We start from the raw sequence: 20,321 nt of genomic DNA on the forward strand, positions 1-20,321 counted from the left end.
TCTCATTTTAGTTGTTACTAAAACATATATTTTCAAGAAAAGTGAAGATGAATGTGTGCCATAAAGGGATGTTAATTTGGAAATGAGATATAAGTTTGGAAATATATCACAAACAGTGTCAAGAAAGGATCTAGTTATTTCTTAGAGTGCATTTAACAATGATTATTTTGAAACACACTTAAAAATAGTTAATGAAGCATGCTACAAAAAAAGTGAAATGAAAATGCCACAAGTATCTAACTAAACACAGGGATTTTTACTATTGTCAGCAGAAATAAAGGATGCTTATATATAAATAAAATTCAAGCACCACAATAGCTATGGACATCTTGCACTTACAGATGTTAATATACCCAAACACATGAAAAGAACAACATGGCTTTCAGAATTAATATGTTAAGCATTTGAAGCAGAGGAACATGCAAGTGAATGTAGCACACATACATGTTCACAAGATGCACTAAACTCTACTAAATCATTCATTAGTGTAGCTAAGACTAATCTGAGTTCTTCAATCATTAAAAGGGTGCAAGGAAAAAACCACCAATCTTCTTGTTTAAAAATGCAGAAGTTAATAGTTTTCTCACGCTCAACACAATGCTTAAATGCTGTGGTGCCTTTTCTTTCGTTTCCATTTTACTTACAAGTATTGCATTCATTCCTGATGCAATGCCATAGCTCAAACCTGAGAGGCGTGCTGCATATGTATACTCTTTTAAATCATCCTTCAATAACCTGATAAACAGGTATGTCATGTTGCAATGGAGAGGATCAGCATAAATGTAGCGACTAACAAAAAGAAAAACAAAAGAAATGCTTTGATACCTCAAGCAGTGACATGGTAATGAAGAAACATGACCGAAGAGTATGGATATGCAGCCTCATGATCTGAATGGCTAGGGAAATAGTACAGGCCAACCTTATGTTTTACAATGGCAGCAAGACGTCATTCTCTGTTGTCAAAGACCAAGACTTCAGATATAGAATGAGTAAGATCTAAACCTAAATCAGGGTCCAATTTTGTTTGAGGAGAAAAATATGACAATCTGATGAAAGATGTTAAAAGAAAAAAATAAAGAAATCAAGGAAAATTGGCATAATATGAATGGTAAATTGCTGAATACTTAAAATAAGAACTAACTTAAAAATTAAATGAGAAAATATGATTAGCCATAAAGATTAAAAAAAAAAGAAATTAAACTCATACCCTCAATCAAAAACGCTTCCATCAAATCAATGCAAAAAAAATGTTGATGAGTGGAAGGCTCTAAGACGTGGGTACTTACATACATCCCATAGATGGTATTTTGGAGGTCATAGCTCAAGCCTGCTAGCTCTGCTGCATATGCATACTCGTTGAGTGAGTCTTTGAGGAGCTCAAGGTACAAATAGGCCATGTTACAGTGCAAGGGGTCCACATAAGCAAATGGGCTGGAAGAAAATGTTGACAGTAAAATAGCTGATTTATTACTTCCCAATGTGACATGTGGCCTTTCGAGATGGATCAAGAAACTGAATACCGATTCATATACTTTCCTGAAGATAGGGTTTGAATTCTTGAGTCTGTCTCTTCTTCTCATGAGGAAAAACACAAAGTCTAAAAAAGAAGTCTGAAACATGCCATGTGTGCTGGTGGAGGCGAAGAGGGAGAGGAACTGCTTACCCCAGATGGTGTGACAGAATTGACAAGTTAGAAGGAGCTGAACCAGCCAAAAACTACACTCAGGCTAATAGGAGGCATGGTTGAAAGATCTGATTCAGCACTGGCATGTCCCTTTCTCGTTCTAAAAGCAAGCCATACCTTGGTGGACAGGACTATAAGATTGAGAAGTTAGGGTGCTACAATTATATGAACTTCAAATAGAAAAACTGTGCTCTGGCTGGTGTGGCTCAGTGGACTGAGTGTCATCCCAAGCACCAAGAGGTCACAGTTCAATTCCCAGTCAGGGCATATGCCCAGGGTTTTAGGCTCAATCCCTAGTAGGGGGCATGCAAGTAGCAACAGGTCGATGTTTTTCTCTCCCCCCGCTCTCCCTTTAAAATCAATAAAAACATCTTCTTTAAAAAAAGAGAGAAAAACTGAGATCTGTGAAAACGTTTGCTTATCTCTGAGTTTCCCACAAACCAATAAAGCTAGAATAAAATAATTAATTATTTCTACCATATAACTGCAGCCAGAACTAGAAGAAAAAAACTAAAATAGAAAAATATATAAATAAGTAAGAGCAACAAAAGAAATAATTATAGAGCATGTGAGCTAAGTAGGACTACAGAGATCGCCTATTTTAAAACTTCATTTCCCAATTAAGAAACATAATTTTCTTCATGTCACCTGGGCTGGTAAGCAGTAGAGTTAGGATTCAAATTTAAGTCAAATGACTTATGCATTTGACTGTATGACACTGCTTACCTTTAAGAGAAGCAATAGATTCCTTCATTGAACACATTTATTACATGCTTACTATAATGCTAGGCTCTTTGCTAGCTACTGGGAAGAAAGAAGGAAGAAATCAGGCAAAGTCCCTGACCTCAGAGTTCATAGTCCAGTTGAAGGAGACAAGTAATAAACTTAAATATGATACACATCAGGTGGATGGTCCTATGGAGGAAAATTAAACGGGGAGGGGAACAGGAGTGATGGATGGTGGGGTGGGACAAGAAGATTGCTAAGATAGTTATCAGGTGCCATCTTGGCCCAGACCTGAAGCAAGCAAAGGAGCAAGCCCTGGGAATATCTGGGTAAAGTGGAGAACTTTCAGGCTGAGAAAACAGCTAGTGCAGAGGACCTGAGGCAGGTGCCCGCTTGGCTTATTTGGCAACAAACTGAAAGTTTCACTTTCGCTCTAGCACAGTACCAAATATAACTAATGCACTGGTAGCAGAGCCAACATTTTTATCAAAAACTACTAATGAAGCAAAAACAGGGGTACAATGCTTAGCCACTTAGAGAATTAAAATCAAAGGAAAAATTCTAGTTCTACAAACATCCTCCATCTGGAAAATCTAAGTAAATGCCGTGTCACTGAATTTTTTAAAGTGTTATTCATGACCAATTCTGGCAGAAACTTAAGGCACAATTCACAAAAGCCAAGTCATCAAAACAAAAGAGAGTCCATGAAAGGGCTCAGCCCCACAGGCACCTACGCACCTTTCTTAGGTGGAAGTGAAAAGCTAGAAAAAGCCAAGTCTGGGAGCTCAAAGCCCTATGGCAAGCTCAGAATGCCATTCCAGCGAGTGTCCTAAAGGCTGTGTCCATAGCAGCTGTGTTGGTGAACTGGAGAGGGTCCTAAACTAACTTTTAAAAGAGAACATGAAAATAAAATACAAAAAAAAAACCACCAAACATGATTCAACTGAAATGCTTAAGTTCTGATTAATTTCTCAATTTGAAAAACATTATTTTGTAATCAGATGCTATGTGCTTAAATATGGATCATAGTTTTAAAACCTAAAACTAAGTATGCATAATATAATCTTATTTCTGAAAATATTAAAAAGATATACACACACAGAAAATTCCTACCAGAATGTACAAGAAACCTAATAGTGTGTACTTCTAGGGAGACCAGAACACAGAGAGGACTGATAGGAAGCAGACATTTTTAATTCTAAGAATTGCTGTATAGTTTAGAATATGCAAAAAAATATCAAATGGTCTCTCAAAAGGTATTCTGAAGCCAAATGGGAAAGTACAGGCATACATCATTTTTATCGTGCTTCACAGATGTTGAGTTTTTTACAAAACGGCAAGATGCTCCTCCACCAGCAAAAAGACTACAACCTGTTCTACTATGGTACTTGTTTTATTGCGATGGTCTGGAACCCAACCGGCAATATCTCCAAGGTATGCTTCTAACCAAGCCAGGAATAGGGAAAGCAGTATCTGAGGGTTCCAGACAATTAATGGGATGGATGAGACTCCAGATCATTTAGTAACTATTATCTCTTCTTCCGGGAAAGTTCAGGAATACGAAACCAAATCCATCCCAAATTACTTAATCTTTCTTTAATGAGACTTCTGGGTGAGTCTATAAGTCTCCCCAGATTCCGAAGTCCTAAAGGTTAGGAAGGTCCTGCTAATAACTAATACAGATCATTTCCGTTAAAGGGTGTATTCATCAATGGAAAGGAAGAGTTAACAACCTTGGCTCTTCCACTGTGCCACAGCAGCAGCCTTCTCTTGTCTAGGCTAAGTAACCCTAATTCCTTTTATTTTTAGACATGGGTCTTCAAAGAACCAAAGAAAACTTTTAGAAAGTAATTGTTGATCTTTAGAAGAAGGATTATAGCTAGATTCATCTTACATACCTGAAAAATTCAAAGTTGAGACAAGCCTTCGGCAAGAAAAACTTATCATCTTGTTTGAACCAGAGTTTGCTCATAGCTGTATCCTGTGATGGAGAAAAAATTGGTTATGGAAATATGGGCACATTTGGCAAAAATGTTCAATCAAATCACCCTTCAAGAAAGGAGGACAAAGGCCATTAACAGCTGAGAGTTCTGTTCTGCAGAGGCTGCTGTCGCCTGGCCTTGAAGTGTACTCAGAGGGTCAGCAGGAGGGAAGTGAAAAGAAAGGACTGGCGATTCCAGCATTAGAGAGAAATCCCCCTTTTATCTCCCTGGTTTAACAAGATGAGGACACAGTGGAGGAAGAGTCAGATCGGAGAAGCCAATAATTACTGCCCTGTCCCTGTCTTTCTGGACCCCGGGAGACAGAAGGAGTTCTGAGGAGTGTGGGGCAGCCAGCCTCCAAGGTGGACCACTGGACCCCTGCCTACTGAACCAGAGTTGTCAGTCTGACCAACAGAATACGACAGAAGTGATGGTATAACATCTCCGAGATTAGAAATGGCTTCCATCCCGATCACTCACTTTGGGGGAAACCAGGTGCTGTATCAAGCAACTTTATGGATACGCCCATGTGGTGAAGAACAAAGATCTGCCAAAACCCACTCAGCTTCAGCTCTGGTTGAATCCTGCAGCTCCAGCTGAGTCTTCAGGTGGCTGAAGCCCCAGACAACAGCTTGACTATGACCTTGTGAGAGACCTGGAGCCAGAACTACCCAATTAAGCCACTTCCAGATTCCTGACCCCAGAAACTGCGAGACATAAGTATTTATGATTTTAAGCTGCTAAACTTGAGTAATTTGTTACCCAGCAAAAATAACATGACCAGGCATGAATAAGCTACAATTTTGACTCTCTACTTCATTCATGCTATATTAAAAAGAGCCTTAGATGTTCACTTGAAACTGACAAGAGATTTAAATGGTTTCATGTTCTCCTTAGTTTGCCCTGAAAAGGCCTATTTAAAAAAAACCAATTAAAACTTGAGAGGTAAACAAGTTTTGCCTTTCAATAAAGTAACTATAACTCATTAAAATGTAATTTTTAAAGAAAAATGGTTGTTTTAATAATAATGTAATTGCTTCAGCTAAATTAAAATTCATATTCCTAAACACTAATTCTTATCTCACTGAGTTAATGGAATGTTAGGTCATTTAAAGAAAATAAAAAGAGAGAAAGAAAAGAAAGATTTATGTCTAGGGTGGTGAGTTTAGAAAAAGTTAGTTTTACAGTTTAAAAAAGAGAATGTGCTGTAATAATTTGATCCTTTTTCTATACAATTTTTACTCAAAGTGTGAATTAACATGAACATTCTGAAAATAAAAAGAAAACCCACGGCTCAAACACCCATCCCACTTGGCTCCATGAACTTCATATACCACTCAGTCAAAAAGAGAGCTGCTTTCAAAGGCAGGATCTTCCACACTTAGAGATTCTAACTTTCATGATGCAGGTCAATCTACTTCCTCATTGGATCTTCAGTGAATATGAAAAAGAAGCCACTATTTTTCAATAGCCTGTGGTTAAGTCCAGACTTACCTTTTTTTTTTTTTTTTCTGTAAAGACAATTCCCCAGATTCGATGTTAATAGTTTGTTTGCTTTAACATTTCTGGCCTTTTAATATTTCTTGTATTATTCTCTCTGTAACTTTTCTGTCACCTCTTTGGATGTGAGCCCTCAAAATCAACCTAGCACCAAATGCAAGAAATCATCTCTCTAGGCCCTCCTATGGAACAGGTCTGTCCCCTGAATTTTAAATCATTGAGTCAAACATGTTACCTTAATAAGAGAAGGGTATGGTGTTGCTTCTTTTTCTAATGATAAAATCTCAAAATTCGTAGGAATAAATTCATTCTTCGTTGGAAGTTTAAATTTCCCATTCAAGTCAGCATTTTGCCATTTCTGGATGAATAATGAAAGACACAAGCATTTAAAACATTCATTCTACTTATTAATATCCAGGCAAATATTTAGGGAATAAATGTCAAACAGCATTCTTTTCCATAATAAGGAGGCTACTCCCAAGATCTATTGATGACTTTTTATGAAATTTGAGTTGGATTCTCTGGTACTAATCAAGGTTTTATACTTACATATCTTTCCTCTTTACACATTTCCAAAATGACCAAATAAGGCTAAGGATAATATTACCTGAGATTGAGGAACACTGAGAGGCTAATTCAGGGGTGGAGAACCATTTTTCTGCCGAAGGCCATTTGAATATTTATAATGTCATTCTCAAGCCATACAAAATTATCAGCTTTAAAATTAGCCTGCTACATTTGGTCAAACATTTAATTAGCTCACTCCTAATGTCATGGCAGGGCCAGACCGAATGATTTCAGAGTCTTATACGGCCCTGGGGCTGGACGTTCCCCACCCCTAGGCTAATTGGTCCACATAAAGACCACTTTGTTTCAGCTTTTTAAAGAATGAAAAATAATCTGTAGAGGGTATTCCCAACTACTAGGTAACAGGCTACTAATATAAGAGTTAAAATTTCAGCTACACTAAGCTACTTGCATGGGTAGCCTGAAAGCTAAGGCTAAACGGCGGGGCTTGTTCACTTCAGTTCCCCTTAAAACCAGGCCCACACCTCTCCCAGAGGACCAAGTGAACTTTCAAGTGAAGCAGTAATTCAAGCTCAAGGTTAAGGACACAGTTGAGACTTTAAGTCTGGATTGTGGGACAGGGCTGACACAACCTGCAGCTTGGATCTGTTACATGGGCTAGGGCCAAAAGCTAAGTGGGACAGAGCACAGGCCACTGATCGCTGAACTCTAATTTATAAGACTTTTCATATTTAAAAAGAAAGAAAAGGCCAATAATCTGAGTTCGATAACGTGGTCTCCAGATGACGTAACGTAGCACAGCCTGGCCGGCTTTGCAATTCTATTTTGGTCCCTGCATTTGTGTCTTTTGGCACTGGGATAGTGGGGATGCTGGCTGTATTATTTATAAGTAGCAACTTCAGTCTCCAGAAGGCTGAATGATAGGAACTGGTAAACACTTAGCAAGCAATTTCACCACTGAAATTTGTATGTTTTTTAAAAATTCCTCTTCAGGGAAGATTGTCATGGTCAGAATTTGGTGAAAAGGGTTCTCTATTTTAGGATGGTTCAGACCCAGCACTATTTCATAGGATATCTGCTTTCCTCATAAGTTAGCAAGATGGGGCTCCAGTGATCTCCTTCTGAGCTGTGACTATGTCAGAAGTTACCCATAATGATTTTCTTTCTTAAACTATTTCTCTTTTTTCTGTATCTTCATTACACAGATATATTTAAGAAATGTCCAATACTTGAGTTTAACTAGAATCTAACCAGAGCAAGGCTTTCTGATGTCATCCCATGAATAAAGGACACAATCTCAAGGCTACACAGCCAATGAGAACTAAAAAAGAAAAAGTATTAGAGAAGTAGATGGGACTCACAGGATCTTGACTACTGATGAATGGGGTAACATACTACCTAAACATACATGTTTCAAAACCCGTTTTAATTGCCCTCTGCTGACACGAAGAGCAGTGAAGCACTATGAGGCCTAAAGTACAGCACCTCCTCAAGTGAAGACAGGATGAAGCCCAGAGGCTGCTCCCGCCTGTGTTCCTGTCTCGCTCTGTCTTGGTATGTTTGCTTTGCTGTGAACTTTGGACTCCAATGATCTTTGACTCATGAGGGGGCCACAGTGCAATTTCTGCAAGCAAAGCCGAAGATGCAGCCCTCCATCTCCGTGCTTACTCCTCTCAGGATGGTTACAGACAGCACTGGGCCATCACTCTCCACAACCTGGGCTGTGAGTTGGGTGATCTGGGGAGCTCATGTTCCTCTGTGTCCCTCACACACCAGACCTATTCACACATGCATTAGCCATACCTTAATGACTTCATCTGGTATAGCTTCTTGTTTGTATTGGGTTCCATACCATTCTTCTGTGCGATCTGTTTTTCCTTCAAAAGATTTGGAAACTATTGCAACCCTAGAGATAGATGGAAAAAACATATAAACTCATGTTGTATACATAAACTTTCAGAACCTGACTCATGAAAATGTAAATAATATCCAAGAATGTATTGGGCCTTTAAGTCCCAGAAAATCCAATAAGGCTTGCTTTGCTGAAATAGGCAATGTATAGAGGACAGAAGTTTCTGATCACAGTCTCTGTATCCTTTGGTTATAGCCCATAATTTTTAGTGGAAAAAGTATCTGCTGGAAAGGTTTTTGTGGGTATGCTATTGACTAAAACTTTAAAAGAGTAGTGGCTTGGGGGAGGGGGATGGGAGATGTGTGTAATACTATCAACAACAACAACAACAAAAAGAGCAGGGGCTAGGAAAAAAAATGAAACAAGGTCAGTTGAAAAATAGTCCTTAAAAAAACAAAACAAATTACTTTTTTCCAGGAACAGCTCAGGCCCGGAGTTAACAAAAGGGGCTAACTAAACCTATTGGCTCATCCAGAGATCCAAAGATCCCCAAATCCCCAAATCCTCTTTTATTATTAGCTGCTAAATTTGTGCTCTGTGTTTTTTTTTCCCTGCCAGAGACTACCATCCAATATGTCTACAGCATATACAATAGCCTTCCTGCTGCTAAGGGAGCAGGGGACAAGACTAAAAAGCAACTATCTTCTGGCTTATTAAAAGCTTTCTTTGGCCCTAGCCAGTTTGGCTTAATGGATAGAGCGTTGATCTGCAGACCAAAGGGTCCTGGGTTCGATTTCGGTCAAGGACACATACCTGGGTTGCAGGCTCCTCCCCGACCCGGAGGCAACTAATCGATGTGTTTCTCTCACATTGATATTTCTTTCTGTCTTTCCCTCTCTCTTCCACTCTCTCTAAAGATGAATGGAAAAATATCCTTGGGTGAGGATTTAAAAAAAAAGTATATAATAATAAATAAATAAAAGCTTTCTTTGATGAGATAGCAGAAACAGCCTAGAAGTCAGAAGGGGAGGGGAAAGCTCAGGGAGGAAAGTTAGAGGTAAAATGATGCCAAGAGGTAAGTGAACAAAAGATTACAAGGAGAGGAGCAAAAGAAACTCCGTACCAGTGGAGCTCCTGGTCCTGTGAAGGATTATCAGGGACATTTCTGACCTGCTACCTTTTAATTATCAAAGTTGGGATCATTATGCTCCTACCAGCAAACTCAACCCTATGATGGGACCAATCCTACTCTGAATCTTGTGGATACAGGAGTTCTAGGCCAATAGCTTGGATGGCTTGCCATGAAGTCAGTCTGTTTTTGGTTCTATTTCTCCCTTATGTCCCAATTCAAATAACTAGATTGATGTCTCTTCCTGCTTGTTCTCACCTGACCTCCCAGAAGTATGGTTCTAGCCTCTGAATGTTGGCCACAGAGTTGAAAGCCCAGTACTTGCAATCAAAGCTCCCCTCTTGTCTGGCTGGCATGGCTCAGTGATTGAGCATCGACCTATGAACCAGGAGGTCACAGTTTGATTCCTGGTTGTGGGCTCAATCCCCAGTGTGGGGTGTGCAGAAGGCAGCTGATAAATGAATGGTTTTTTCTCATCATTGATGCTTCTATCTCTTTCTCCCTTCCTCTCTGAAATCAATTTTTTTTAAAAAAGGAACCTTAACAATTGTCTGGTAAGTTCTGTTATTAAGTTTAAAGCTCTTCCTCTTTATGCTGACAGGTTTTGTTCTTAGAAGGTCTATAATAAAATTCAGCAGGACTTAGGTTAATTTTTTAAAGAATTGCCAAAACCGGTTTGGCTCAGTGGATAGAGCATCGGCCTGCGGACTCAGGGGTCCCGGGTTCGATTCCGGTCAAGGGCATGTACCTTGGTTGCAGGCACATCCCCAGTGGGGGGTGTGCAGGAGGCAGCTGATTGAGGTTTCTCTCTCATCAATGTTTCTGGCTCTCTATCCCTCTCCCTTCCTCTCTGTAAGAAACCAATAAAATATATATTAAAAAAAAAAAGTAAAAAAAAAAATCACTTGACTTTAAAAACATATAGGTGAAAGTCAATTTTAAGAGAAATACCATGTGGTAGCTCATAATCCCTTTAGGTCTGACCCTCCTCTAACAGTAATACCTCTGCCACTGTAGGAGCTCTTCCAACTTTTCATCTCCTGGTTGACCACTGGTTGATCAGAGAATTCTGAGATTGTAATCCTCACTTCCATTAAAAAAAAAAGATCGTGTCCTCATTTGTTTATAAAATCAGATAGGTGAGCTAATACCTTGGGCATTTGAGTTAGGATAAAGTCAGGTTAAGATGATCAATTATTACATTTTATTCATGATAGAATCTTCATGTTTTAGAGATACTGTCTCAAAATATTCAGAGTGAAGGGATGATAAGTGAAGAGGGTAAAGATAAAAAGACAGGCCATGTACTGACTGTTGAAGTTAGATATCGGTACATTATTCTCTCTACTTTGTAATCACGCTTAACAAAATGTTTTAAAGTATCTTATTTATTTTTTTAAAATATATTTTATTGATTATTTACAGAGAGGAAGAGGAGAGGGATAGAGAGTTAGAAACATCGATGAGAGAGAAACATCAATCAGCTGCATCCTGCACACCTCCCACTGGTATGTGCCCGCAACCAAGGTACATGCCCTTGACTGGAATCGAACATGGGACCCTTGAGTCCGCAGGCCGACACTCTATCCACTGAGCCAAACCGGTTAGGGCATGTTTTAAAGCATTTTAGTCACAATTTCACATTTTAATATTCTGATCATTACTGAAAATGTAGTATGTAACAGTAAAATCTGCAGAGTAACTCACCGGACATTTTCTGGTCTGAGTTTATCAAGAACCATCTCTATTAAATCAGGTCTAAATTCTTCCAGTAAATATTCAGCTGTGAGCACTTCTTCTAGGGGATAATACTTTAAAACAAACAAAGTACAAGACTAAATAAGAAGCAATCAGATATCTAACACAGGAAATACATTATTTTATACTCCTCACTTCCCCTCCATTAAATTTTACTCCACTAGAAAAATTTCTCAATCTTTTCTCTTTTCTACCACACTCTAAGCAGTTTCATATTGTGGCATGATTTTATAGTTAATGTCCAAATACACTTATATTACAGAAACAAAATCACAATTTTTTTCCAGGGAAAAATGTAATATTTCTGCCTAAAAACTGAGTATTTGTTAAGGAAGAAAATTTGATGGTTAAATGCTGACATCTACAGGATTCTTAGTATAAAGTAAATACATTTTTATGAACAAAATTTCCACTCAAATTTTTTGAAAGAAATCAGACAAAGATTTATAGAGTTGTTGTGGGAAAAATGGCTTATAGAGAAGAAAAATAAGGTAGAAGATACTTTTCAGTAAGAGCAACTTCCAATATACTGACACAGATTGATCCATTCATTCGACAAGTATTTAATGAACACCTACTCTGTTCTAGGCGTTTCTGTGCATACAAGGGTAGACAAGACATATGATGTCCCTATTCTGAAAGTAGCTTATATTGTAACTGGGAAGGAGGCAGACAATAAATGAATATTATCATTATATTTATAAGTGCTATGAGGAAAATTATAAAAGGGTAGCGGCATGATTGGGAGGTCAGAAAAGGTCTCTCTGAGGAGACCCAAAGGATAAGAAGAAAACTGACAGCCTGGCTAGCGTGGTTCAGTGGTTGAGTGTCAACCTATGAACCAGGAGGTCACAGTTCAATTCCTGGCCAGGGCACATGCCTGGGTTGTGGGCTCAATCCCCAGTTGGGGGCATGCAGGAGGTAGCTAATCAAAGATTATCTCTCATCATTGATGTTTCCATCTCCCTCCCTCTCCCTTCCTCTCTGAAGTCAATAAAAATAGATTTAAAAAGAAAATAAATAAAAATATATTTTAAAAAGACAAAAAATAAAAACATTATCAGTTCAGCTTCATTTAAAAAAAAAAAAAAAGAACACTGACATGCAAAGATCAGTGTTCCAGGTAGAGAAAACACCAAATGTAAGATGGAAGAATGAACTTAATGCTTGAAGATTAGGCAAATAGTATCACTGGAGGGGAATGGGAATGGGAAAGGTAGGTTGGGGAAGGAGGGTATGCAGTATTGTCAGAGAGATAGGCTGGGGCCAGATCACCTTGAAGGCTAAGGTAAAATTGTGGATTTTATTCCAACTCTTGATGAGAAACCACTGAAGAACTTGACCCAGAGGAGTGAAACAATCTATTTGGTTTTCAAAAGATCACTGAAGCTGGAAAAATAAACTATAGTGAGAACAAGAAACCAGGGACCCAGATAAGCGACCATAATGGTAGTCCAGGCAAGAAATTATGGTAGCTCAGACTAGGGTAGTAGCAATGGAGATGGAGAAAAGTGAATAAAATGATTTACAGCTTTCATATAATTAGCAATTGACATACTGTAGAATTGAAAAATATTGAAAGCCAGTAAGTAAAATGCCTACATAACGAAAAATATTACAGATGACAATTTTTAGGATGATGAAAATTAAGATTTTCAGCATGTATTGACATAAAAGTTGGCGAGATTGCTACAAAGGCTAAAATTTCATACTGCAGCTTCAATTTTTGTAATTTGTATAGTATTGAAAGTAATATACACAGGGTCACTGAAATAGTCTACACGCCAATATATATAGTAAAACGATAGCAAACTTACATGCAATATTCCTGCGATCTTAGAGGTATAGCCCCGTGGCCTCTCTTTATCTTTAAACCTAAAAGCAACAGCATTCAAGTCCTAAAATGGAAAGTTAACCAAATCAGAGATAAGTCAACTATTATTTTAAAATAGCTTTGCGTGTGTGTATTTGGTTTGCACTATATTTTCTACTCTATACTTAACTTCGTTATACTTACTGAAAAAATGACTATGCTTGATTTAGAAATGTATAGAACATGAATGAAAATAGCAAATAATTAGGAAAACTGTGGGGAAGAACCTTGTGAAATCCAATAGTTAGTTGCATAGATGATAATTTTATTGACCCATTCAGAGAAATGCACCCAGATTAGAACTACTGTCATAAATTTCACAGAGATTATACCTTGGAACTTTTACTTAGGTAAAAAAGATGTCTCATCCTAAATTACATTTCAGAATTTTGATAAGCCTTATGGTAAATATAAAGTGCAAATTTTTAAAAGCCCTTTAAAAAGAATCATTTAAAATTTTGGAAGAGAAATCCCTTTTGTTTTCTTTTTATTTAAAACGAAAAAGAAAAGGGGGAAAAGAGAAAGATAGCCAAGCTTTTCCATATATACAGTGAAATCACTTTTAACACCATAATCATATATAAGACAATTCACTACTTCTTTGAAGTTTGCTACAGATTTTTATTACCAGATCTGAAAATAACAGAGCTCATGCAGCTTCAGACACAGTAAAATAAGCCCTGATACAAGCTCAAGAAACTGCTGGCATTCTTCTGAGGGACAGAAAAGCAAACCTATTTCTTCCCTTTTCCTTCCTGAAAAAGGTTAAATGATGCTTAACCCTTAATTGTGCCCCAGGCAGCCAATCAAACTAAGCCTTAACTAAAGCTTCTATGCATTGCAAACTTTTACTTAAATTAGGGGAAAAAAAACCTTCAGAAGTTTCACTGGGCCTTAAATTTAAATTAATTCACACACACATATATGTTTTCTGAGAATTTTCCTTAAGAAAAGTTTTGGTGAAACAAAGGTACCTTGCACTCTTGGAAAACCCATTCTTGAGGTCCTTCTGCACGTAACTTCTGAATGTATTGAAACATGTGCAAAATTATATCTTCAACATGTACTGGAAAAAAGGGGCACACTTAAAAACCATTCAGTCCTCAAATCCTTTAAAGCAGTGAGCTCGCTCCTAAAGTAAGCAGAAGATGGTCCTCTACGAAATGGAGTTCTCACCTCCCTGAGACAGGTTTTAGGGCCCCACAAACAAGGCCCTCTAGGCTCTGGGGTATGTAGTAGAATGGGCTCTGGGGTAGTAAATGAGCAAATGAAAAGCAAAGTACACATTTTACAAGTGCAACATAATGATCAGATGTTAAGGTGGGAAAACCATCCGTGAAACAAGAAGGGCACATTGCATATGAAAAGTACAATGGATGAAGTGTTTATAACTTCACAACGTAAAACAGATCACAGATAAGGAAATTAAAAAATAAATCATACAAAGTCAGTTTTCATTCAAAGACAAAAAAAAGTCAATACTTACATAATCCTTCTTCAGTTAAGTCCACATTAATGATAAAAAACATAAAACCTCGAGCTCCTTCCTTCTGCCCGCCAACAAGAGTATTTACCCAGCCTGTAACAAACAACAGAAATAACATGATTGCATGTGTGGCCTCTTTTAGGACAAGGAATATTTTTTAAAATTCACAAAAGGATTAGAATGGACCTCTTGCAGAAAAGACTGGGGATGGGGTGGGGATGGGGGTGGAGGTGATTAGAAAAAAAGATCAGAAAAGCAGTTTCATATAGTGCAGAAGACTCAAGGGATTTTGGGGGGCTTGGAAGCTTTCTTCAGGACTCCCCAAGCCAGTTCCCAAATCAAGAGTAGACTACTGTGTACGAGTATGTGAAAGTGAAGCCCAAGTTGAGAGGGCCTTAGAAATCCTTTACAGACTAGATCTTGGTACACCCTCTAGTTTGAAGGGTAAAAACAGGCAAATAAATAATGGGTACTGACACTTTACAGAGATAGTAAAAAATATCCAATGTGAGTTTATATTTTTTGACCTCTTTTTAAATTTAAAACATGCACCACAACATCTTATGAAATACCTAACCTTTATTGCTCAATGATAAAGAATAAAACAAATTATTGGGGGGTTGGGGGGAACCCCAAAGCAAAAAACTAAGTATACTTAATAACCACTACCTCTCTCCCCCATAAACCCCAAAAGAATCTCTCACCCAAAAACGTTTTTTTCACAGGGAAATACTCAGGAGGAAATGAGAGCCAGAGCAAAGATATGGTGGAATATTACGCTCAGAAGCTGGTGCCCAAAAGACTTACCCTTTGATTTAAGTTCTGATAACAGACTTCCCGGACCTTCATGCCCAATAAGATGACCAAGATAATGACCAGGATTTGATTTATAGTATTTCTGAAGGTCAGGTATGGGAAATGTCACATAAAGATTCCTAATATCCTTAATAGGTACGATTTTGTACATTTGCTGGGAGGATAAAAAATCACAGAAGATTAGCTACATACAACTCTCACTGAATAAAATAAATACAGGGTGCCTCCCCCCCAAAAAAATGGGTGTCCCCCAAAAATACATGCACACTTTAACAGCTGATAGCTCAATTTTGAAAATGAAATGTATTTTAATAAACACTGCCTTTACGATTATTCAAAGTGTGTATATATATTTTTGGGAGGACACCCTATATTTATAAACTATGAAGAATACTGATTTGCAAAGAAAAATTAAAAATTCAAGAGAGAATCAACTGCCAAAGAAGATCACACTGAGCATAAAGAAATAATGAGCTGGCCTCTTTCTTAGTGAAATGTCAATACATTTGGTATAAAGGCCACGTTTTATCCCCTAGACCATGCAGCTGAATACTTCTGGATGCTTGCCCTCTGGCAATGGATCATAGCTTTTACAGTCTGCTAAGGTTACAGCTACCAAAGCTACCTTTAGCATGCAAAGACTGGATTATATTGGTATCTTTTGATGAAACATGTCCCTAATAAATATGAAATTGATTTGATTATCCAGATAAATAGTAAAAACTATAAATAATAAATAAAACCTTCAAAAATTTCCATCTATTATTTGGAAAACTAGGTATATATAAGTCCATAAACTTAAAAAACAAAACAAAACAAAACCAGATATACATGTACTTACTTTAAGATGTTCCTCTTGGAAAGGGTGTTCAGGGAATTCTGGCAATGGGACATTTTTGTTTTCTACTTCAGAAAATAACCTTACCACCAGATCAGTCAAGTCATCTAATGATTCTACAGGAAAACATATAAGAAAAACAGAACTTAATGTAATCATAACATATGACAAGTAGTATTTAAGACCTTAGGATCTCATATACATACATAAAATCACATCATACACCTTAAACTTACACAATGTTGTATGTCAGTTATATCTCAATACAGCTGGGCAGGGGGAGAGGGGGGCGGGAGAGGATTGGAACCTTAGGATCCCTGATAAACCTCAGACTATTAAAGGAAAACCTAAATGTGTTGTTTCTTTAAAAATTGCTTCAGGTAAAATTGAAGCAGTTAAGTCCTAGAAATGCCTATATAACTTCTAAAGCTGTTCAACTATACTGTATTGATAATGATATACTTCATGTCTACCTCTTTATAGTCTAAAAACTATTATGCTGGCCTAGATGGTGTGGCTAAATGGTTAGAGCGCCAACCCAAGCACCCAAGCATTGCAGGTTCGATCCCTGGCCCAGGTCAGGACTCCTGTGGGCAGCAACCAGTCTATGTGTCTCTCTCAGTTGATCTCTCTCTCCCTTTCTGCCCCCTTCTCCCCCGACTCTCTCCTTTCCACTCGCAATATTAAAAAAATATCCTTGGATGAGGATTAAAAATTAATAATGAATAAATAAAAAGCTGTTACACAAATGTTATACTGCAATAAATTTAGAAACAATAATAATCAGTTGCATTTGGAAACTATTTTATCTATGATTTCCCTACTAAACCATCAGCTGACAAATTGTGACAGCCACCTTATAAATAGTCTACACTCATTGCTAAAAGTCAAATATTAGAGTTTGCAAGTGATTGATTTTGTGCGGAAATAGTATAAAATGGTGAAAAGAATTCTGGTTAGGGATGTCAGGGGAACTGGTTACCAAGCAACTATGTCTACGGACTACTTGGACAGGCCGGTTAACCACTCCAGGTTCTGTAAAACTAGAAAGTTGGGTGGGATGACCACAAGTCTCTTCCAAGGTCTAACATTAAATAATACTTTATTATAATATTCCAAATTCACTCAAAGACTTTTAATCATTGATAGAATTATGTGGCCACTTACATGAAGTTCTCCTATGTTATTACCTACCTATATTTTTTAATAGTTATACTTGTAAAAGTTTATAAAATTATAAGATGTTCACTACAACACTGTTTATAACAACAAAAAAAACTGGAAATGACCTAACATCTACCAATGTATGGATGTTATGAAATGTCTGAACAGTAGAATTTAATGCAGCCATTAATGAGGGGAAGATCTATATATGAAAATGTCTCAATGCTCTATTAAGTGAAAACTGCAGGCTATGAAACAAAGCCATGTGATGTATCTTATTTAATTTTTTAACAAACATACATATATGTAAGTATATTAACAAAATTCTACTTTTGGAAGTATAATAAGAAATGACTTAAGGTGACTATCTTTTTTTTTTTTTAATTAAGGTGACAATCTTTAAAGAGAAGGTATGGTGGTTATAGGATGGAATGAAGAAGAATTTGATTTCTCTTTTATACCTTTCAGTATCAGATGAAATTTTTTCCATGTATAGACATTACTATTATTCTAAAAAAGGAAAAAGTGAAAAAGGTTATATTCTTATGAATAAGATAACCACTCACCTTGATTCTGTCTCCTCAAAAATAGGTTACTTATAAATGGTATAAACATTCATCACTTGTTACTGTCAGGAAGCATTTGGAACAAATAAGAAATGTCCCTTGCTGTTCTATGACCCATTTTGAACTTTTCCATGAACTCTCTAGAGAGTTCTTAATCACTATTTGAGAACTGCTCTCATCTAGTCTGAAATTCTCTTCTAGGCCTATAAATGTGGGCATTTGCACTTTATTTACAAAATATATGTTATTTTTACTTTGATTTGACATGTTTGAAGGGCCCCAAAATGTCCAGAGCCAAATAAAAGGCAGATCAGTGGCTGCTTATTATATGACAAGTGAATTCAGGAATGAAGCAGGTATATATGGAGCAAGAGATGTCAGTGACAGCTCTGACATAGACACAGACGGGATACGTGACATGAAGCAAGGTGGGCAGTCAACAAAGGTTTGTGGGCCTGTAGTGCTGATGACGGCAAAGCTCTTTAGAGCAAGGTTCTACCAGGTGTGCCTTTCCGTATTTCTAGCCTAAAAGCATAAATTCACAATATGGCTTTTTAAAGACAAGGAGCTGTACAATACTGCACAATCCGTCTTCACCACTAAGCTGTGAGCTGCCAGACATCAGGGAAGTGAGTCTCATTCATCTTTACATCACTAGGACTTGGCATCCCAGTGTCTGTACTTGATAGGTACCTATTTGTAAAGTGTCCAGGTAATTAGTGCTACCACAACTAGAGGGATGGTCCTGTGGGAGAACAGAGAAAAATGCTTTTGTCCCTTTGTGACAAAAATCTTCCACATGGTAACTCTTCTTCTCCCCTCCTCCAAGAGATCCTGCTTCCTTTTAACACCTCTGTACTGTAAGGACACCTCTCCCAGGCCCCTCATCAAGTCTACTGAGCTTAGCCCAGGAAATCAGTCACACCGGGAGAGTGATGTGTACACGATCAGGGAACTGAAACATCTCGTTTCTTTTAGACACTATCCTGTCATCTCCACTAAACCAAGAACACAGAGCAGCACTCATGTCTGATTCATCTGCAGTCATTAACCTGCCTAATGAGTGCTTATTAAAATCATGCTTTATTTCAATAGGACACAGACAAAAATACAGCTGAAGCTTCTATTCCCAGGACTAGTCTCTAAATACCAATGATATGGAACACGCTTGACATACCTACATTTAGAAAACACATAGGATTATACAGTATACTTTTTTAAATTAGCCCTCACTCCTTAGACCCATTTTTTTTAAATTAGCCCTCACTCATTAGACCTGGTTCCTATTGCTTATTTTCTCTTTCTTTTCTTTTTTTAACTTGTGGACATTTTAATGAACTTCCCCCCCATGTAGCTTCAAGCTACCAGGACACAGGCCCCACCAACACCCTTCATCTTCTCCTCAGCTCTTCTGCTGAAGAATTTGGCCTTCACAATGACAGGCTTCTTAGGGAGCTTTCCCTTCCCCAGAACGTTGTAGTAGCCGATCGCACCACATCAATGAAGGAGCAGCGCCAGTCTTGCTTTTGGCAGCATTTACCCATATCTGCTCACTGACCAGGGCCCACAGTTTATCAAGGTTGACAGTTGGGCAGAAGCTCTGATCCCTCTTTAAGTGGTAATGCCTCATACCAACTTTCCCAAAGTAACCTGGGTGATATTTGTTGAAGTTGATCCTGCGATGATGCAAGCCACCAGCATTACCTCGGCCCCCGCCCCAGGTGCTTCCTGTGCTTGCTGGCCTGATCACCCCTAACCACCTCTGCCTGCCGGCCTGATGGCCCCTAACTGTCCTCCCCTGCTGGCCTGATTGCCCGTAACTACTCTCCCCTATTGGCCTGATCGCCCTTAACTGCCTCTGATCCCGCCACCAGTGGCTTTGTCTAGAAGGACGTCCAGAAGATGTCCGGTCTAATTAGCATATTACCCTTTTATTAGTATAGATATATAAATCAAACCTTTCTTGTTTACATTCCAGTTTTCCCAGTTTATCATCTGTCTTTTAATATTGTTTCTAGTTTTTGAGTTGTTATCAGGTCAAATCTTTCAATCTTTTCTTTTATACTTCCTTTATTTTATATGCCTAGAGCACCTATGATTAATTTATATTTTTTTCAGTTCTCCATTAAAAATCGCCTAAGCTGCCCTAGCTGGTTTGGCTCAGTGGATGGAGCATCGGCCTGTGGACTCAAGGGTCCCAGGTTCGATTCCAGTCAAGGGCATGTACCTTGGTTGCAGGCACATACCCAGTAGGGAGTGTGCAGGAGGCAGCTGATGGATGTTTCTCTCATCGATGTTTCTAACTCTCTATCCCTCTCCCTTCCTCTCTGTGGAAAATCAATAAAATATATATATTTTTTAAAAATCGCCTAAGCTTTTTTCTACAAGGAGATCATTTTCAAAAACCTCTGAGCAGATA

At 38.0% G+C, this 20,321-nt stretch overlaps 1 protein-coding gene across 4 annotated transcripts in view; it reads right to left on the bottom strand.

Moving 5' to 3' along the window:
* IDE (insulin degrading enzyme) overlaps nt 1-20,321 on the bottom strand; it is a 75,973-nt gene that overhangs the window by 20,530 nt on the left and 35,122 nt on the right. For 2 of the 4 annotated variants that reach the window (XM_008156910.3, XM_054729379.1), the window contains 10 exons: nt 16,176-16,288; nt 15,326-15,488; nt 14,519-14,611; nt 14,007-14,098; nt 12,977-13,057; nt 11,109-11,212; nt 8,224-8,326; nt 6,128-6,250; nt 4,309-4,391; nt 645-789 (listed from right to left, as the gene is read on the bottom strand). In XM_008156910.3, the coding sequence (XP_008155132.2) occupies nt 645-789; nt 4,309-4,391; nt 6,128-6,250; nt 8,224-8,326; nt 11,109-11,212; nt 12,977-13,057; nt 14,007-14,098; nt 14,519-14,611; nt 15,326-15,488; nt 16,176-16,288 (1,100 nt within the window). Of the gene's footprint in view, nt 1-644; nt 790-1,286; nt 1,432-4,308; nt 4,392-6,127; nt 6,251-8,223; nt 8,327-11,108; nt 11,213-12,976; nt 13,058-14,006; nt 14,099-14,518; nt 14,612-15,325; nt 15,489-16,175; nt 16,289-20,321 lie in introns of all 4 variants that reach the window. The other 2 variants (XM_008156909.3, XM_054729378.1) reach the window with 1 other exon arrangement.

This window comes from Eptesicus fuscus, chromosome 17 (genome assembly GCF_027574615.1).
Source record: "Eptesicus fuscus isolate TK198812 chromosome 17, DD_ASM_mEF_20220401, whole genome shotgun sequence".
Taxonomy (NCBI): domain Eukaryota; kingdom Metazoa; phylum Chordata; class Mammalia; order Chiroptera; family Vespertilionidae; genus Eptesicus; species Eptesicus fuscus.